At 44.8% G+C, this 20,219-nt stretch overlaps 1 protein-coding gene across 3 annotated transcripts in view; it reads right to left on the reverse strand.

Moving 5' to 3' along the window:
- Positions 1-20,219, reverse strand: part of LOC118938336 (cAMP-dependent protein kinase type I-beta regulatory subunit) — a 203,929-nt gene that overhangs the window by 32,984 nt on the left and 150,726 nt on the right. For all 3 annotated transcript variants that reach the window (XM_090197307.1, XM_090197308.1, XM_090197309.1), the window contains one exon: positions 6,544-6,604. In XM_090197307.1, the coding sequence (XP_090053433.1) occupies positions 6,544-6,604 (61 nt within the window). The remainder of the gene's footprint in view (positions 1-6,543; positions 6,605-20,219) is intronic.

The raw sequence follows: 20,219 nt of genomic DNA on the forward strand, positions 1-20,219 counted from the left end.
ATACACACTGTAAAGACAGAGAGAGATAGACCCTCACATCACATACACACTGTAAAGACAGAGAGAGATAGACCCTCACATCACATACACACTGTAAAGAGAGAGATGGGCCCTCACATCACATACACACTGTAAAGACAGAGAGATGGACCCTCACATCACATACACACTGTAAAGACAGAGAGAGATAGACCCTCACATCACATACACACTGTAAAGAGAGAGATGGGCCCTCACATCACATACACACTGTAAAGACAGAGAGATAGACCCTCACATCACATACACACTGTAAAGACAGAGAGAGATAGACCCTCACATCACATACACACTGTAAAGACAGAGAGAGATAGACCCTCACATCACATACACACTGTAAAGAGAGAGAGATAGACCCTCACATCACATACACACTGTAAAGACAGAGAGAGATAGACCCTCACATCACATACACACTGTAAAGACAGAGAGAGATAGACCCTCACATCACATACACACTGTAAAGACAGAGAGAGATAGACCCTCACATCACATACACACTGTAAAGACAGAGAGAGATAGACCCTCACATCACATACACACTGTAAAGACAGAGAGAGATAGACCCTCACATCACATACACACTGTAAAGACAGAGAGAGATAGACCCTCACATCACATACACACTGTAAAGACAGAGAGAGATAGACCCTCATATCACATACACACTGTAAAGAGAGAGAGATAGACCCTCACATCACATACACACTGTAAAGACAGAGAGAGATAGACCCTCACATCACATACACACTGTAAAGACAGAGAGAGATAGACCCTCACATCACATACACACTGTAAAGACAGAGAGATGGACCCTCACATCACATACACACTGTAAAGACAGAGAGAGATAGACCCTCACATCACATACACACTGTAAAGACAGAGAGATAGACCCTCACATAACATACACACTGTAAAGACAGAGAGAGATAGACCCTCACATCACATACACACTGTAAAGACAGAGAGAGATAGACCCTCACATCACATACACACTGTAAAGAGAGAGAGATAGACCCTCACATCACATACACACTGTAAAGACAGAGAGAGATAGACCCTCACATCACATACACACTGTAAAGACAGAGAGAGATAGACCCTCACATCACATACACACTGTAAAGACATAGAGATGGACCCTCACATCACATACACACTGTAAAGACAGAGAGAGATAGACCCTCACATCACATACACACTGTAAAGACAGAGAGAGATAGACCCTCACATCACATACACACTGTAAATACAGAGATGGACCCTCACATCACATACACACTGTAAAGACAGAGAGAGATAGACCCTCACATCACATACACACTGTAAAGACAGAGAGAGATAGACCCTCACATCACATACACACTGTAAAGACAGAGAGAGATAGACCCTCACATCACATACACACTGTAAAGACAGAGAGATGGACCCTCACATCACATACACACTGTAAAGACAGAGAGAGATAGACCCTCACATCACATACACACTGTAAAGACAGAGAGAGATAGACCCTCACATCACATACACACTGTAAAGACAGAGAGAGATAGACCCTCACATCACATACACACTGTAAAGACAGAGAGAGATAGACCCTCACATCACATACACACTGTAAAGAGAGAGAGAGATAGACCCTCACATCACATACACACTGTAAAGAGAGAGAGAGATAGACCCTCACATCACATACACACTGTAAAGACAGAGAGAGATAGACCCTCACATCACATACACACTGTAAAGACAGAGAGAGATAGACCCTCACATCACATACACACTGTAAAGACAGAGAGAGATAGACCCTCACATCACATACACACTGTAAAGACAGAGAGAGATAGACCCTCACATTACATACACACTGTAAAGACAGAGAGAGATAGACCCTCACATCACATACACACTGTAAAGACAGAGAGAGATAGACCCTCACATCACATACACACTGTAAAGAAAGAGAGAGAGATAGACCATCACATCACATACACACTGTAAAGACAGAGAGAGATAGACCCTCACATCACATACACACTGTAAAGACAGAGAGAGATAGACCCTCACATCACATACACACTGTAAAGACAGAGAGAGATAGACCCTCACATCACATACACACTGTAAAGACAGAGAGAGATAGACCCTCACATCACATACACACTGTAAAGACAGAGAGAGATAGACCCTCACATCACATACACACTGTAAAGACAGAGAGAGATAGACCCTCACATCACATACACACTGTAAAGACAGAGAGAGATAGACCCTCACATCACATACACGCTGTAAAGACAGAGAGAGATAGACGCTCACATCACATACACACTGTAAAGACAGAGAGAGATAGACCCTCACATCACATACACACTGTAAAGACAGCGAGAGATAGACCCTCACATCACATACACACTGTAAAGACAGAGAGAGAGATAGACCCTCACATCACATACACACTGTAAAGACAGAGAGAGATAGACCCTCACATCACATACACACTGTAAAGACAGAGAGAGATAGACCCTCACATCACATACACACTGTAAAGACAGAGAGATGGACCCTCACATCACATACACACTGTAAAGACAGAGAGAGATAGACCCTCACATCACATACACACTGTAAAGACAGACAGAGAAAGACCCTCACATCACATACACACTGTAAAGACAGAGAGATAGACCCTCACATCACATACACACTGTAAAGACAGAGAGATAGACCCTCACATCACATACACACTGTAAAGACAGAGAGAGATAGACCCTCACATCACATACACACTGTAAAGACAGAGAGAGATAGACCCTCACATCACATACACACTGTAAAGACAGAGAGAGATAGACCCTCACATCACATACACACTGTAAAGACATAGAGATGGACCCTCACATCACATACACACTGTAAAGACAGAGAGAGATAGACCCTCACATCACATACACACTGTAAAGACAGAGAGAGATAGACCCTCACATCACATACACACTGTAAATACAGAGAGATGGACCCTCACATCACATACACACTGTAAAGACAGAGAGAGATAGACCCTCACATCACATACACACTGTAAAGACAGAGAGAGATAGACCCTCACATAACATACACACTGTAAAGACAGAGAGAGATAGACCCTCACATCACATACACACTGTAAAGACAGAGAGATGGACCCTCACATCACATACACACTGTAAAGACAGAGAGAGATAGACCCTCACATCACATACACACTGTAAAGACAGAGAGAGATAGACCCTCACATCACATACACACTGTAAAGAGAGAGAGAGATAGACCCTCACATCACATACACACTGTAAAGACAGAGAGAGATAGACCCTCACATCACATACACACTGTAAAGACAGAGAGAGATAGACCCTCACATCACATACACACTGTAAAGACAGAGAGAGATAGACCCTCACATCACATACACACTGTAAAGACAGAGAGAGATAGACCCTCACATCACATACACACTGTAAAGACAGAGAGAGATAGACCCTCACATCACATACACACTGTAAAGACAGAGAGAGAGATAGACCATCACATCACATACACACTGTAAAGACAGAGAGAGATAGACCCTCACATCACATACACACTGTAAAGACAGAGAGAGATAGACCCTCACATCACATACACACTGTAAAGACAGAGAGAGATAGACCCTCACATCACATACGCACTGTAAAGACAGAGAGAGATAGACCCTCACATCACATACACACTGTAAAGACAGAGAGAGATAGACCCTCACATCACATACACACTGTAAAGACAGAGAGAGATATACCCTCACATCACATACACACTGTAAAGACAGAGAGAGATAGACGCTCACATCACATACACACTGTAAAGACAGAGAGAGATAGACCCTCACATCACATACACACTGTAAAGACAGCGAGAGATAGACCCTCACATCACATACACACTGTAAAGACAGAGAGAGAGATAGACCCTCACATCACATACACACTGTAAAGACAGAGAGAGATAGACCCTCACATCACATACACACTGTAAAGACAGAGAGATGGACCCTCACATCACATACACACTGTAAAGACAGAGAGATAGACCCTCACATCACATACACACTGTAAAGACAGAGAGATAGACCCTCACATCACATACACACTGTAAAGACAGAGAGAGATAGACCCTCACATCACATACACACTGTAAAGACAGAGAGAGATAGACCCTCACATCACATACACACTGTAAAGACAGAGAGAGATAGACCCTCACATCACATACACACTGTAAAGACATAGAGATGGACCCTCACATCACATACACACTGTAAAGACAGAGAGAGATAGACCCTCACATCACATACACACTGTAAAGACAGACAGAGATAGACCCTCACATCACATACACACTGTAAAGACAGAGAGATAGACCCTCACATCACATACACACTGTAAAGACAGAGAGATAGACCCTCACATCACATACACACTGTAAAGACAGAGAGATAGACCCTCACATCACATACACACTGTAAAGACAGAGAGATAGACCCTCACATCACATACACACTGTAAAGACAGACAGAGATAGACCCTCACATCACATACACACTGTAAAGACAGAGAGAGAGATAGACCCTCACATCACATACACACTGTAAAGACAGAGAGAGATAGACCCTCACATCACATACACACTGTAAAGACAGAGAGAGATAGACCCTCACATCACATACACACTGTAAAGACAGAGAGAGAGATAGACCCTCACATCACATACACACTGTAAAGACAGAGAGAGATAGACCCTCACATCACATACACACTGTAAAGACAGAGAGAGATAGACCCTCACATCACATACACACTGTAAAGACAGAGAGAGATAGCCCCTCACATCACATACACACTGTAAAGACAGAGAGAGAGAGACCCTCACATCACATACACACTGTAAAGACAGAGAGAGATAGACCCTCACATCACATACACACTGTAAAGACAGAGAGAGATAGACCCTCACATCACATACACACTGTAAAGACAGAGAGAGATAGACTAATCAAGTTGGACATTTCAAAGTGGAAATTACAGACTTCAGAATCCGTTTTTAAACCTAAAAAAAAGTTGTACATTTCCTGCACTGCATTATCCTGCAATAAGGTTGTGTGCGTCTGTGTTTAAAAAACACCTGTATGTTTTTGTAAGTGTGTGCCTGTATTTGTTTGGTCCTAACGTTTTGTACACTCAGTGTATATATTTATATTCCAGACTCTGACATTGCTCATGTTGATATGTATTATGTTTTGATGATGTGTGTTTTGTTATTTCATTGCTAGGTATTGCTGCACTGTTGGAGCTGTTGGAGCTAGAAACACAAGCATTTCTCTGCACCTGCGACAACATCTGCAAATCTGTGTAACCAACCAATACACGTTGATTTGATTTAACATAAAAACACACAGGTACACACACATAAAAACACACAGGTACACACACACATAAAAACACACAGGTACACACACATAAAAACACACAGGTACACACACACATAAAAACACACAGGTACACACACATAAAAACACACAGGTACACACACACATAAAAACACACAGGTACACACACATAAAAACACACAGGTACACACACACACATAAAAACACACAGGTACACACACACATAAAAACACACAGGTACACACACACACATAAAAACACACAGATACACACACACATAAAAACACACAGGTACACACACACATAAAAACACACAGGTACACACACACATAAAAACACACAGGTACACACACACATAAAAACACACAGGTACACACACACACATAAAAACACACAGGTACACACACACATAAAAACACACAGGTACACACACACATAAAAACACACAGGTACACACACACACATAAAAACACACAGGTACACACACACATAAAAACACACAGGTACACACACACATAAAAACACACAGGTACACACACACACATAAAAACACACAGGTACACACACACATAAAAACACACAGGTACACACACACATATAAACACACAGGTACACACACACATAAAAACACACAGGTACACACACACATAAAAACACACAGGTACACACACACATAAAAACACACAGGTACACACACACACACATAAAAACACACAGGTACACACACACATAAAAACACACAGGTACACACACACATAAAAACACACAGGTACACACACACACATAAAAACACACAGGTACACACACACATAAAAACACACAGGTACACACACACACATAAAAACACACAGGTACACACACACATAAAAACACACAGGTACACACACACATAAAAACACACAGGTACACACACACACATAAAAACACAGGCACACACACACATAAAAACACGCATACGCCTCTCATATCAAATGCAATCTCCAACAAACCAACATGTACACACACGTATGCACGCATACGCACACACACACACTCACCGAGGATGGAGACCTTGCTCAGGAACTCTTCGTACATCTTCCTCTTCCTCAGTGTGCTACCCTGTAGAGGAGAAAACAGAGTTAGAACATGTAACAGGAGACAGGAAACAGAATACAGAAGCAGAAGGCAGAAACAGGTTGACAAGGAGAGAAGGACAGTTTCAGAAGCAGCTCCAACAACAGTTCTAAAACATGGGCTTTAATGGTGGGCCACTGGGCCCATTAGTGGTAACAGTACCGTGCAGTAGGTGGGAGGTGTAAAGCACTGTGTGTGTGTGTGTGTGTGTGTGTGTGTGTGTGTGTGTGTGTGTGTGTGTGTGTGGCAAATTATTGTGCCAAAACACTCAAAGAGGCGGTGAATGGAGAAATGTCAGCCATTAAGGAAATGATAAGTATGTGTGTTACATTATAACTCATTGTAGATGTGTAATATCTCCTCGTACTTGAGGTGTGAACAACAGTATCAGACAATATCACACTGTACAGTAGATTTGACCACCTCACCCAGCCACATAGTAGGGGACTTTCCTTCATTCTGACTTCACTGTGATCAACACGTGCTTTCTGACAAGTCTAGACCCACTCTGCTACACTACGCTCCTATTTACATCTCAGTGGGCAATGAGGGAGATGAGAGAGAGAGAGAGAGGGGGAGAGGGAGAGAGTGAGAGAGAGGGAGAGAGAGAGAGAGGGAGAGAGAGGGAGAGGGATAGAGAAAGGGAGTGGGAGAGAGAGTGAGAGATAGTGAGAGAGATGGAGAGAGAGAGAGAGAGAGAGAGAGAGAGAGAGAGAGAGTGAGAGAGAGTGAGAGAGAGAGAGACAGACAGACAGGGAGGGAGAGAGAGGGAGACAGACAGGGAGAGAGAGAGAGGGAGAGAGAGAGAGGGAGAGGGAGAGAGGGAGAGAGAGATGGAGAGAGAGAGAGGAGAGAGAGAGAGAGAGAGAGAGAGAGAGAGAGAGAAAGGGAGGGAGAGGGAGAGGGAGAGAGGGAGACAGAGGGCGAGAGAGAGCGAGAGAGAGGGGGGGAGGGAGAGAGAGAGAGAGTGGGAGAGAGAGTGAGAGGGAGAGAGAGAGAGAGAGGGAGAGAGAGGGAGAGAGAGGGAGAGGGAGAGAGAGGGATAGAGAGAGGGAGTGGGAGAGAGAGTGAGAGATAGTGAGAGAGATGGAGAGAGAGAGAGAGAGAGAGAGAGAGGGAGAGAGAGAGAGTGAGAGAGAGGGAGACAGACAGGGAGGGAGAGAGAGAGAGGGAGACAGACAGGGAGGGAAAGAGAGAGAGAGGGAGAGAGAGGGAGAGGGATAGAGAGAGGGAGTGGGAGAGAGAGTAAGAGATAGTGAGAGAGATGGAGAGAGAGAGAGAGAGAGAGAGAGGGAGAGAGAGTGAGAGAGAGGGACAGGGAGGGAGAGAGAGAGAGGGAGACAGACAGGGAGAGAGAGAGAGGGAGAGAGAGAGAGAGGGAGAGGGAGAGAGGGAGAGAGAGATGGAGAGAGAGAGAGAGAGGGAGAGAGAGAGAGAGAGAGAGAGAGAAAGGGAGGGAGGGAGAGGGAGAGGGAGAGAGGGAGACAGAGGGCGAGAGAGAGCGAGAGAGAGAGGGGGAGGGAGAGAGAGCGAGAGAGTGGGAGAGAGAGTGAGAGGGAGAGAGAGAGAGCGAGGGAGAGAGAGAGAGGGAGAGAGAGGGAGAGGGAGAGAGAGAGGGATAGAGAGAGGGAGTGGGAGAGAGAGTGAGAGATAGTGAGAGCGATGGAGAGAGAGAGAGAGAGAGAGAGAGGGAGAGAGAGAGAGTGAGAGAGAGGGAGACAGACAGGGAGGGAGAGAGAGAGAGGGAGACAGACAGGGAGAGAGAGAGAGGGAGAGAGAGAGAGAGAGAGAGAGGGAGAGAGAGATGGAGAGAGAGAGAGAGAGAGAGAGAGAGAGAGAGAGAGGGAGAGGGAGAGGGAGACAGAGGGCGAGAGAGAGCGAGAGAGAGGGAGGGAGGGCGAGAGAGAGCGAGAGAGAGAGAGAGAGAGTGAGAGAGAGAGGGAGACAGAGGGAGAGAGAGAGAGAGAGAGAGAGAGAGAGAGAGAGAGAGAGAGAGAGAGAGGGGGAGAAAGGGAAGGAGAGAGAGAGAGAAAAGAGTCGAAAAAGATTGACAAAGAGAGCGAGAGAGAGGGAGACGGCGTCACCCCAGTCTGCTCCCAGGCAGCAGCAGCATTACGTTTGCATATGGAAATTATACAGTGATTCAAGACCAAGGGTGTCTTTAGTCTGGAAGTGTCTGATGAGGCCTGCTGCTGCTGCTGCCTCTAATTTAATATAATTTCATATTTTCTCTTAAAAGGGGAGAAATGTTCCCAAGCGAGTGATGCATTGATCTCCCAAGAGTAAACAGCTTGATTAAAGGAATTCTCTGGCTCTCGCCATCCACTCCCTCCTGGGTGTGTGTGTGTGTGTGTGTGTGTGTGTGTGTGTGTGTGTGTGTGTGTGTGTGTGTGTGTGTGTGTGTGTGTGTGAGTGTGTGTGTGTGTGTGTGAGAGAGAGAGAGAAAGCGAGAGTGTGTGTGTATGTGTGTGTGTGTGTGTGAGAGAGAAAGCGAGAGTGTGTGTGTGTATTTGTGTGTGTGTGTGAGAGAGAGGGAAAGTGTATGCGTGTGTGTGTGAGTACATGTGCGTAGTGAGTAAGTACGCGTGTGTGCATGTGTTTGCGTGTGCAAAATACAGTCTGTTTTGAGTTTTACATTTTACATTAAATTTTTCTGCTACCCAGACAGCCAGACAGCTTGCTTCATGACTAACATGTTTAAAGTTTTGACTGAAAACCTATTAGGAAAATCAAACCAACGTTTCAGTACTGAGAAATAGATGGTGAAAGACAGAGCGTTCTCCACTCACCGGCAGACCACACTGATGCACCAGACCATAGAATTAGGAATTAGAACACGAGACCCTGTTGTAACGTTCTACCCATGTTCTCCCAACGTTCTACCAGGGCCTGGGAGAGCAGCAGACACCCCTGGAGGGCTTAAGAGCTTAGCTTGCTTACATTTCCCTGCATGTTGGCTGACTCATGGGGTTGGGAGGGTGAGAGCTGGTCTGGAACAGGTTAATGTCATCAACTCTGGTCCCAACATGGACACACGGATGGAGTCAAGGTAATGTCTTTCTGGATGGAGTCAAGGTAATGTCTTTCTGGATGGAGACAAGGGTATGTCTTTCTGGATGGAGACAAGGGAATGTCTTTCTGGATGGAGACAAGGGAATGTCTTTCTGGATGAGACAAGGGAATGTCTTTCAGGATGGAGACAAGGGAATGTCTTTCTGGATGGAGACAAGGGAATGTCTTTCTGGATGGAGACAAGGGAATGTCTTTCTGGATGGAGACAAGGGAATGTCTTTCTGGATGAGACAAGGGAATGTCTTTCTGGATGGAGACAAGGGAATGTCTTTCTGGATGGAGACAAGGGAATGTCTTTCTGGATGGAGACAAGGGAATGTCTTTCTGGATGGAGACAAGGGAATGTCTTTCTGGATGGAGACAAGGGAATGTCTTTCAGGATGGAGACAAGGGAATGTCTTTCTGGATGGAGACAAGGGAATGTCTTTCTGGATGAGACAAGGGAATGTCTTTCTGGATGGAGACAAGGGAATGTCTTTCTGGATGGAGTCAAGGGAATGTCTTTCTGGATGAGACAAGGGAATGTCTTTCTGGATGGAGACAAGGGAATGTCTTTCTGGATGGAGACAAGGGAATGTCTTTCAGGATGGAGACAAGGGAATGTCTTTCTGGATGGAGACAAGGGAATGTCTTTCTGGATGGAGACAAGGGAATGTCTTTCTGGATGGAGACAAGGGAATGTCTTTCTGGATGGAGACAAGGGAATGTCTTTCTGGATGGAGACAAGGGAATGTCTTTCTGGATGGAGACAAGGGAATGTCTTTCTGGATGAGACAAGGGAATGTCTTTCTGGATGGAGACAAGGGAATGTCTTTCTGGATGGAGACAAGGGAATGTCTTTCTGGATGGAGACAAGGGAATGTCTTTCTGGATGAGACAAGGGAATGTCTTTCTGGATGGAGACAATGGAATGTCTTTCTGGATGGAGACAAGGGAATGTCTTTCTGGATGGAGACAAGGGAATGTCTTTCTGGAGTGAATGTCAGTCAGTTCAGTCAGGTGCTGTAGGTGAGCTCCTCTTTCTGTTGACTATGCCTTAGCCATCCTTCACTCTGCATTGAGACCACAGTATTTCACTTCACCAGTGAATTCCTGCTCTTTATCCACCTCTGTCTTGGGTGGAAGTATCAACCAGCCTGAGGTGTGGCACATGGCCAGCCAACCCATCCACTGTAATATCCATCCACCTACATTGCCTTCATCTTTGTCCAACATGAAACCCACAGGCTTCTCTCTCTCTCTCTGTTTCTCCTTCGGGACACACTCTTTCCACTCCATTTCGCCTGGTGGGCAGTGCTATACGTCATGGTGGGAGTGGGTTCAAAGTGCAAGGCATGTCCGATGCACTTCCACATTGAACCGATAACCCTTTATTTCAACTACAGTTAGTGGCTGGACCAGTTTTCCCTGAAGTGAACGACATGTAACGTCAACTTTTGCTTGCTGGCCAACCAACTACACCAACGATGATACCAAACCAATCTACTAAACTTACCTGAATGACATATAGGAAACTGATCGATAGCAATAATAGCAATAATACCTGTATACTGTCAACCACTGACATGAATGATTTGGGTAGCTGGTTTAATTAAAAACAGTTCCTCTGATGGGTTTTGGATGTCCTTGGTCTTAGGGGTTTATACATGAGGCTGTCTTTCCTATATTGTCCTGGACGTATACCCCAGTCTCATTCCCTTGCCTGAATATCTCTCAACTTTAAACAATGTGAAATTCGAATACAAAATGATTTGTTTAGCTTCTTTCTGGTCTGTGGCTGATTAAATTATATACATAACATGTATTCAGTGATTCCATTTGTTGACATTATGTTTGTGGCTCCCTAATGAAACAGTAACATCTATTACTGTAGTTAGGCTTCTGCCAGGCATACACTACACGACTTTCTAAATCCTAACATCGCTGAGCCTCTCATAAACAATCATCTTTCCTGTATTTGTTTGTCTTGCCAACGTAAACGATGTGGCACAGTACAGGGGTCACACACTACAACATTCTTCACTTGGTCGTGAGGATTCTCCATACCACGCTGTCTCGCCAAAACAATGATGTGATACTGGGATGATGTTACTAGATTAGCTAGAACGAGCTGTGGCTCATAAACATTTCAGTCAGGCATTCATGCCATAAAGAGTTGAAATACTTAGCCAATAACTTACATGTTGTATTGAATAATATTACTTGTGAACTTCTGAGCTGTAACAATTTCACTTTGTCTTTGATTTAGTCTAAACAAAGTAAAGGATAAATACATAGCAGTAGTGGGGCGAGTCATCACTCCTGTCTGAGACTCAGTATACACATTCTGGGTGATGAGATACCATACCATTAAGAATACTATATGTGATAGAGCCTCTGCCGAGTCCACACCAACCGGATGCTGGAAAGACGTTAAGGCTCCTTTTTGTTAATATTCTCGTCCAGAACAGACCAGTACCTAGGGGATCTACGTTTATTTTACTCCTGCTACGTTAGGTTATGTGCAATACAACCTCATCATCTCCCTGGCTTCTTCTCTGGAGACCTCTCATTGGCTATTGCTGAACACCGTTCTCAGAACCTGTCGTTGTACATCTCACACTAGAAGAGCATTGCAGATTTTGTGCCGATAAAATCAAACAGGTTTGAAAATATCAGGACGTCTGGGACGCTCAAAGACGGGATCAGTAGCCCTCAGATTACATCTCTGACCCGCTCACATTAAACCCACTCACGTTAAACCCACTCACGTTAAACCCACTCACGTTAAACCCACTCACATTAAACCCACTCACGTTAAACCCACTCACGTTAAACCCACTCACGTTAAACCCACTCACGTTAAACCCACTCCCATTAAACCCACTCACGTTAAACCCACTCACGTTAAACCCACTCACGTTAAACCCACTTATATTAAACCAGCTCACGTTAAACCCACTTATATTAAACCCACTCACGTTAAACCCACTCACGTTAAACCCACTCACGTTAAACCCGCTCACGTTAAACCCACTCACGTTAAACCCACTCACGTTAAACCCACTTATATTAAACCCACTCACGTTAAACCCACTTATATTAAACCCACTCACGTTAAACCAGCTCACGTTAAACCCACTTATATTAAACCCACTCACGTTAAACCAGCTCACGTTAAACTTGCTCACATTAAACCGGCTCACGTTAAACCGGCTCACATTAAACCCACTCACATTAAACCCACTCACGTTAAACCGGCTCACATTAAACCGGCTCACGTTAAACCGGCTCACATTAAACCCGCTCACATTAAACCCACTCACATTAAACCGGCTCACATTAAACCCGCTCACGTTAAACCCGCTCACATTAAACCCGCTCACATTAAACCCACTCACATTAAAAGAGAGTCGGTGACGTCCTCGGTCTCAGTGCAGCGAGTACACAGACCAGTCGAGAGCCAGAATGTGGTTGAGCGAGCAGAGGATGAGTGCAGCGAGTACACAGACCAGTCGAGAGCCAGAATGTTGTTGAGCGAGCAGAGGATGAGTGCAGCGAGTACACAGACCAGTCGAGAGCCAGAATGTTGTTGAGCGAGCAGAGGATGAGTGCAGCGAGTACACAGACCAGTCGAGAGCCAGAATGTTGTTGAGCGAGCAGAGGATGAGTGCAGCGAGTACACAGGCAGCGGGGGCAAATTAAACCCGAGTTGCAATTGTGACTTTGAGTGAGAAGAACATCATTGTTGCACGCAAATATATTAATTTGAGAGCAGATTTGGGTATGGTTCTGTTCACCACATCCTCACATGGATTTCTCCTCCCACAACAAAAACTCCTGCTCTACTAACAGCAATCTTGTTCTATAATTTTATTACAGGTGAAAATTCTAGCCAATGAACTCTAGCTAGTTAGTAGTTAACTATATATAAAAGTTACCAGTATCTTTGGTTTAACCGGGAGCATTGTAGCTAACTAGCCAAGTTAACGAGGGGTTAGTATGGAAGGAGGACTTGGAAGACCAGCATGACTGGGATGGAGTGGTGGAGAAGGCAGAGACCGGATGAGAACAGACAGGAAAGGCCCTCACTGGGGAAGAGGTGCCCTGGAGAAGAGGTGCCCTGGCCAAACCCCCCCTCTCCTGGTCACCTTATGGGACTCCTGGTCACCTTATAGGACTCCTGGCCACCTTATGGGACTCCTGGTCACAGCTGGTTGTGACACAGTCTGGGATCGATCCCAGGTCTGTAGTGATGCCTCACACACTGCGATGCAGTGCCCTAGACCACTGAGCCACTCAGGAGGCCTTCATGGGAGTTCTCTAACTCATCTTGTGCCTTACACAACTCAGCACGTATGTATCCACCCACCTTCCTCAGTGGAGTCCTGACCAGGGGTATCAAACTCCAATGTCTATGTACCTGTTGTGTTGGCGTAGTTACCGGACCAGTGGGAGGAGGTGTTGATGACAGTGATGCGTCCCAGAGTGATCTCAACAAACAGCCGCTGAACCAACACCATGCCTGATGACCACAACTAGATGATATCTCTCCACCCTGGATCACGGTAAACACACACCTAGTCTCTCTCTCTCTCTCTCTCTCTCTGTGTTGCATGTGAGAGAGTGAGTAATAGGCCTGTATATGTAAGTGTAGGGTAGGATATACGTGTTGTGTATATAACTCTATTCAGTCTGTAAACTCACTGTATTACAGACCTGTGTTATGTTCGCACACATATTTCTTGTGTGTAATTTAGTGCAGTGTTTTGTGACATCTCTCTCTCTCTCCCTCTCTCCCTCTCTCTCCCTCTCTCACTGTCTCTCCCTCTCTCTCCCCCCTCTCTCTCCCTCCCTCTCTCCCTCCCTCTCTCCCTCTCTCTCTCTCTCCCTCCCCTCTCTCTCCCCCCTCTCTCTCTCTCCCTCTCCCCCCCCCCTCTCTCTCTCTCCCTCTCTCCCTCCCTCTCTCCCTCTCTCTCCCTCCCTCCCTCCCTCTCCCCCCCCCCCTCTCTCTCTCGACTCCTCAGATATGTGGTGCTCCCCAGACCAGTGTTTCAAGGCAGGGATGGACTACACTGTTCGACTGAGCTTGCCCCTCTACTCTGCATTCAGTGATGTCCAGTCCCCAGACATACTCATCGACTCGGTTAGTCCCCTCACACACAACTGAGACTATTGCGTAAATCATGCATTGATGTCGTTGCATAAAATGTTAGGCTACAAGGATTTTAAATTGGGATTCAGCCCTTCGACTCCATACTAAATCTAATTCCATCTTCAGTATCTTTCTGTTCTCTCTATAGATTGTGCTGAAGCCCAACTTCCAGCATTACCGGTGTCTGGAGAACAGCCAGATGGTGGTCAAGACCCCCTCCACAGACATCTACCACAAGTTCATCTTCAGCGTGTCAGCTCTGCTGCACCATGAAGCTAAAGGTTATGGCACCGTACTGCCAACAGTCATGTATGACTGCTTAAACATGTGTATGTTCATATATGTGTTAACTAACTAAGGAGGGTTTCTTATGGCTCAATAATACTGACGAATGGTGTGGATTATACACCTCTGCTCAGTCCCACATAGTGAAATCTGCCATTTCATATTGAGGCAAACATGCAACAGCGCTGTGCCATTTTATCTTCCTCGACTCCTTGCATCCTTTTTCCGTGCCTCCTTCTAAAACCCCATCGGAGGAGAGGACACAAGGTTCCTCCCCTCAGACCTCCAATGGGTTCTGAGAAGGATGCGAATAGAGAGGAAGTGAGGAGGTGAGCTGAATTGGGACAGAGCTCATGTCATTGTTTGAGGTGGAATCTTATGTTGAATGATACATTTATTCTGTTTTGACATATATCTTTGTTCTACTTGTGCTCTTTCCACAGATGTCTCTGGCTTGCTGATAACATGTGATCTGATGAGACTCCCTACGTGATTTGACTGCTCTGGCTTGCTGATAACATGTGATCTGATGAGACTCCCTATGGGATTTGACTGCTCTGGCTTGCTGATAACATGTGATCTGATGAGACTCCCTATGTGATTTGACTGCTCTGGCTTGCTGATAACATGTGATCTGATGAGACTCCCTACGGGATTTGACTGCTCTGGCTTGCTGATAACATGTGATCTGATGAGACTCCCTACGTGGTTTGACTGCTCTGGCTTGCTGATAACATGTGATCTGATGAGACTCCCTATGTGGTTTGACTGCTCTGGCTTGCTGATAACATGTGATCTGATGAGACTCCCTACGGGATTTGACTGCTCTGGCTTGCTGATAACATGTGATCTGATGAGACTCCCTATGTGATTTGACTGCTCTGGCTTGCTGATAACATGTGATCTGATGAGACTCCCTACGGGATTTGACTGCTGTATTACTGACTGTACTCAATAAAACTTCCAATGACAAATTGAAATAATTTGACACTGTAATTTGATAGACAACGGTAGTTCCCAATCAGACAACTAGTATAACTAGTAGAAAACAAACCCGTTTTCCTCAGTTAAATGTTTGGTGAATGCATGCAGTAGCTTTGTCCTCAGTCCTCCTGTTTATCCTGTGTGTACGAGGATGACATGTTGACCTGTTTAGCTTAACTAGCCCACTAGTAATTCCTTTCTTTTCATGTTAGAATCGTTATGACATTATTATGTGTGTAGCCACATGTTATTCCCAACAATGGAGTCATTATATGAAGCTATATTAAATGATGGCCAGGTCCTAGTGCATGATGAACAAACGTGTTAGATCATAGCCACACTGCAAATAATCCACCTCTTCTGTGATACATTGGGGTTAACTCCCTCATACCATGCAAACACATACCAGACACTTTGTGGAGAGGTGAATAAAAACAATTAGCTCGTGGTGGACTATGGTGTTACTTAGCTAGGAGCCGACAGTCTGCTTTTCGTGTTACAGACAAAACGTTGCTGGCTAACAAGTAATTATCTAGCTAACTTTAGCAAGTATATTCCACTCAACTCAAGATATAGTATTGCTACTAATTTATTTCCCAATTACTTTGCTCATGTATCAAGTTGAAGTTGGGTTTCCCAAGTCGTTTGGTGTCGACTGTTCAGGCCGACTAGCAAGCTAAACAGACAGCTCTGAAGCGGATCTGTTTGACGTCAAGCACCCAAGGAGATCACATGGCACAACACTGGACTGACCAAGGGCTCTGCCACACCTGTCTTGAGCCCCACCTGTTTAGCTAAAAAAGAATGCAGCTCCAAAATGCAGGTGTTTCATCCTAGCTCAGTGCATTCTGTGGTGGTGGGGCAGCCTGTGGAAAATCCGGAGCGTAGGGGTTGGTAATGTTCTCTAGTTGTGCCGTGATCAGCTCAGTGTTCTGTCACTCATGGGGACACTACATCACTGCAAAATCTACGGGGAGTTCAGGCCCCTTGGGTGCTGCCATAAATTTACATAGAAGTGCCCATCCAAGAAGGCTCAAGGTCATTGGCCACAAATAAAATGACGTCAAATCACGTTATTTCAACCATAGCTTTGATTGGACTGATCATGTCAACATCATACTTTTAAAATCTTAGCTAGCAGTCATCATCAAATCAAATCAAATCATGAATCACATCGACACTCTACTAGCCAATCCTTTTCAATCCTTGTCATATGAAGAGAAATTCTAAATAAAACCTATTGGTGCTCATTGGCCATTGGACATAAAAATGACAACAAGATGGAAATCGCAAATTCAACAATGAGTGATTTGGAAGGAGTCAGTGGCTAACCTCAAGCATTGCAAAGCAATCACTAGCCTGCTATTCAGTGGAGTGGATGTGTGGTCCAAATCTGGGTTTAAGGGTCTCTTTTCCAAGCTTAAAAGAATAAACATTCAACACCATGGGCCAGAAAAGGTTGAATACAGTGGCCATGCGGTCAATCTAGCATGACATCTGCCGCGTTCAAAACAACTGGAAATTCGGAACTGGGAAATCTCAGACATCAATGAGTTCAAGACAACTGGGAACTCTGAAAACAACGAGCTCTGACTGGGAAAATACGCTTTGAACGGTCATCCAACTCAGAATTCCAAGTCGAGAACTCGGGCCTCTTTCTAGAGCTCCGACCTGAAGATCACGGATGTCATGATTCAACCTTGTATTTTTCGGAGTTCCCAGTTGTCTTGAAAGCACCATAAATCCAGAGATTTCCAGGCTTTGATGCCATAATTTGCCCACAAGGACCACCGGCCCACCTTCCTGTTCAAGTGAGCACAGCACAAAAGTCCAAAAACGTCTTGAATGCTGCTGCATAAATGATGTAATATGCAAGGGAGAAGTGTATACTGCAGCTAAGAAAGTAATACTAAGTGTATGTTGTGTAGTAAACTGTTACTAGCCCATGTGCCTCACCCTAATAACTTGGTCCCTTTTCCTCTCATTATTTAGCCTACTGTTCTGACTTGGTGGTGCACACGTAGCCTGTGCACATATAGCCTGTTTTAGAGAAATGCCATCTTCAAATATTGTAAGCGCTTTCATTGTCTGCTTATGTGCCCCTTGATTTATCCTACGGTTATGACTTGTTGTACAGGGAGAACACTGTGAGAACAGCCCATGTTCTGCATTCTGTCGCTGTACATTTCAAAAGTGCTGAACAAATAGTTACATTGACTACGTTCATCTTAGCTAGCTCATTAATGTCTTATTCAAAATTACGGATGGCATCTTATCGGCTCGTCGTCCCCTTATGCCATAGCTTGTACATCTCAATTGTCAATAGAAACCACATTTGTTTAAGCAAGTCAGCCATATCAGCTATGGCTTTAGTCAACCTGTACTCTACGGCTTTAGTCAACCTACGGCTTTAGTCAACCTGTACTCTATGGTTTTAGTCAACCTGTACTCTATGGTTTTAGTCCACCTGTACTCTATGATTTTAGTCAACCTGTACTCTATGGTTTTAGTCAACCTGTACTCTATGGTTTTAGTCAACCGGTACTCTATGGTTTTAGTCAACCTGTACTCTATGGTTTTAGTTAACCTGTACTCTACGGCTTTAGTCAACCTACGGCTTTAGTCAACCTGAACTCTACGGCTTTAGTCAACCTACGGCTTTAGTCAACCTGAACTCTACGGCTTTAGTCAACCTACGGTTTTAGTCAACCTGTACTCTATGGCTTTAGTCAACCTACGGTTTTAGTCAACCTGTACTCTACGGTTTTAGTCAACCTGAACTCTATGGCTTTAGTCAACCTACGGCTTTAGTCAACCTGAACTCTACGGCTTTAGTCAACCTACGGCTTTAGTGAACCTACGGTTTTAGTCAACCTGTACTCTATGGCTTTAGTCAACCTACGGCTTTAGTCAACCTGAACTCTACGGCTTTAGTCAACCTGAACTCTACGGCTTTAGTCAACCTACGGCTTTAGTCAACCTGAACTCTACGGCTTTAGTCAACCTACAGCTTTAGTCAACCTGAACTCTACGGTTTTAGTCAACCTACGGTTTTAGTCAACCTGTACTCTACGGCTTTAGTCAACCTGAACTCTACGGCTTTAGTCAACCTACGGTTTTAGTCAACCTGTACTCTACGGCTTTAGTCAACCTGAACTCTACGGCTCTGGTCAACCTGAACTCTACGGCTTTAGTCAACCTGAACTCTACGGCTTTAGTCAACCTGAACTCTACGGTTTTAGTCAACCTGTACTCTACGGCTTTAGTCAACCTACGGCTTTAGTCAACCTGAACTCTATGGCTTTAGTCAACCTACGGCTTTAGTCAACCTACGGCTTTAGTCAACCTGAACTCTATGGCTTTAGTCAACCTACGGTTTTAGTCAACCTGTACTCTATGGCTTTAGTCAACCTACGGCTTTAGTCAACCTGAACTCTACGGCTTTAGTCAACCTGAACTCTACGGCTTTAGTCAACCTACGGCTTTAGTCAACCTGAACTCTACGGCTTTAGTCAACCTGAACTCTACGGCTTTAGTCAACCTACGGCTTTAGTCAACCTGTACTCTACGGCTTTAGTCAACCTGAACTCTACGGTTTTAGTCAACCTGTACTCTACGGCTTTAGTCAACCTACGGCTTTAGTCAACCTGTACTCTACGGCTTTAGTCAACCTACGGCTTTAGTCAACCTGAACTCTACGGCTTTAGTCAACCTGAACTCTACGGCTTTAGTCAACCTGTACTCTACGGCTTTAGTCAACCTACGGCTTTAGTCAACCTGAACTCTACGGCTTTAGTCAACCTGTACTCTACGGCTTTAGTCAACCTACGGCTTTAGTCAACCTGAACTCTACGGCTTTAGTCAACCTGAACTCTACGGCTTTAGTCAACCTGTACTCTATGGTTTTAGTCAACCTGAACTCTACGGCTTTAGTCAACCTACGGCTTTAGTCAACCTACGGTTTTAGTCAACCTGTACTCTACGGTTTTAGTCAACCTGAACTCTACGGCTTTAGTCAACCTGTACTCTATGGTTTTAGTCAACCTGTACTCTATGGTTTTAGTCAACCTGTACTCTACGGCTTTAGTCAACCTGTACTCTACGGTTTTAGTCAACCTGAACTCT

The sequence above is a fragment of the Oncorhynchus mykiss genome, chromosome 13 (assembly GCF_057628025.1).
Source record: "Oncorhynchus mykiss isolate SJ-2025 chromosome 13, ASM5762802v1, whole genome shotgun sequence".
Lineage (NCBI taxonomy): Eukaryota > Metazoa > Chordata > Actinopteri > Salmoniformes > Salmonidae > Oncorhynchus > Oncorhynchus mykiss.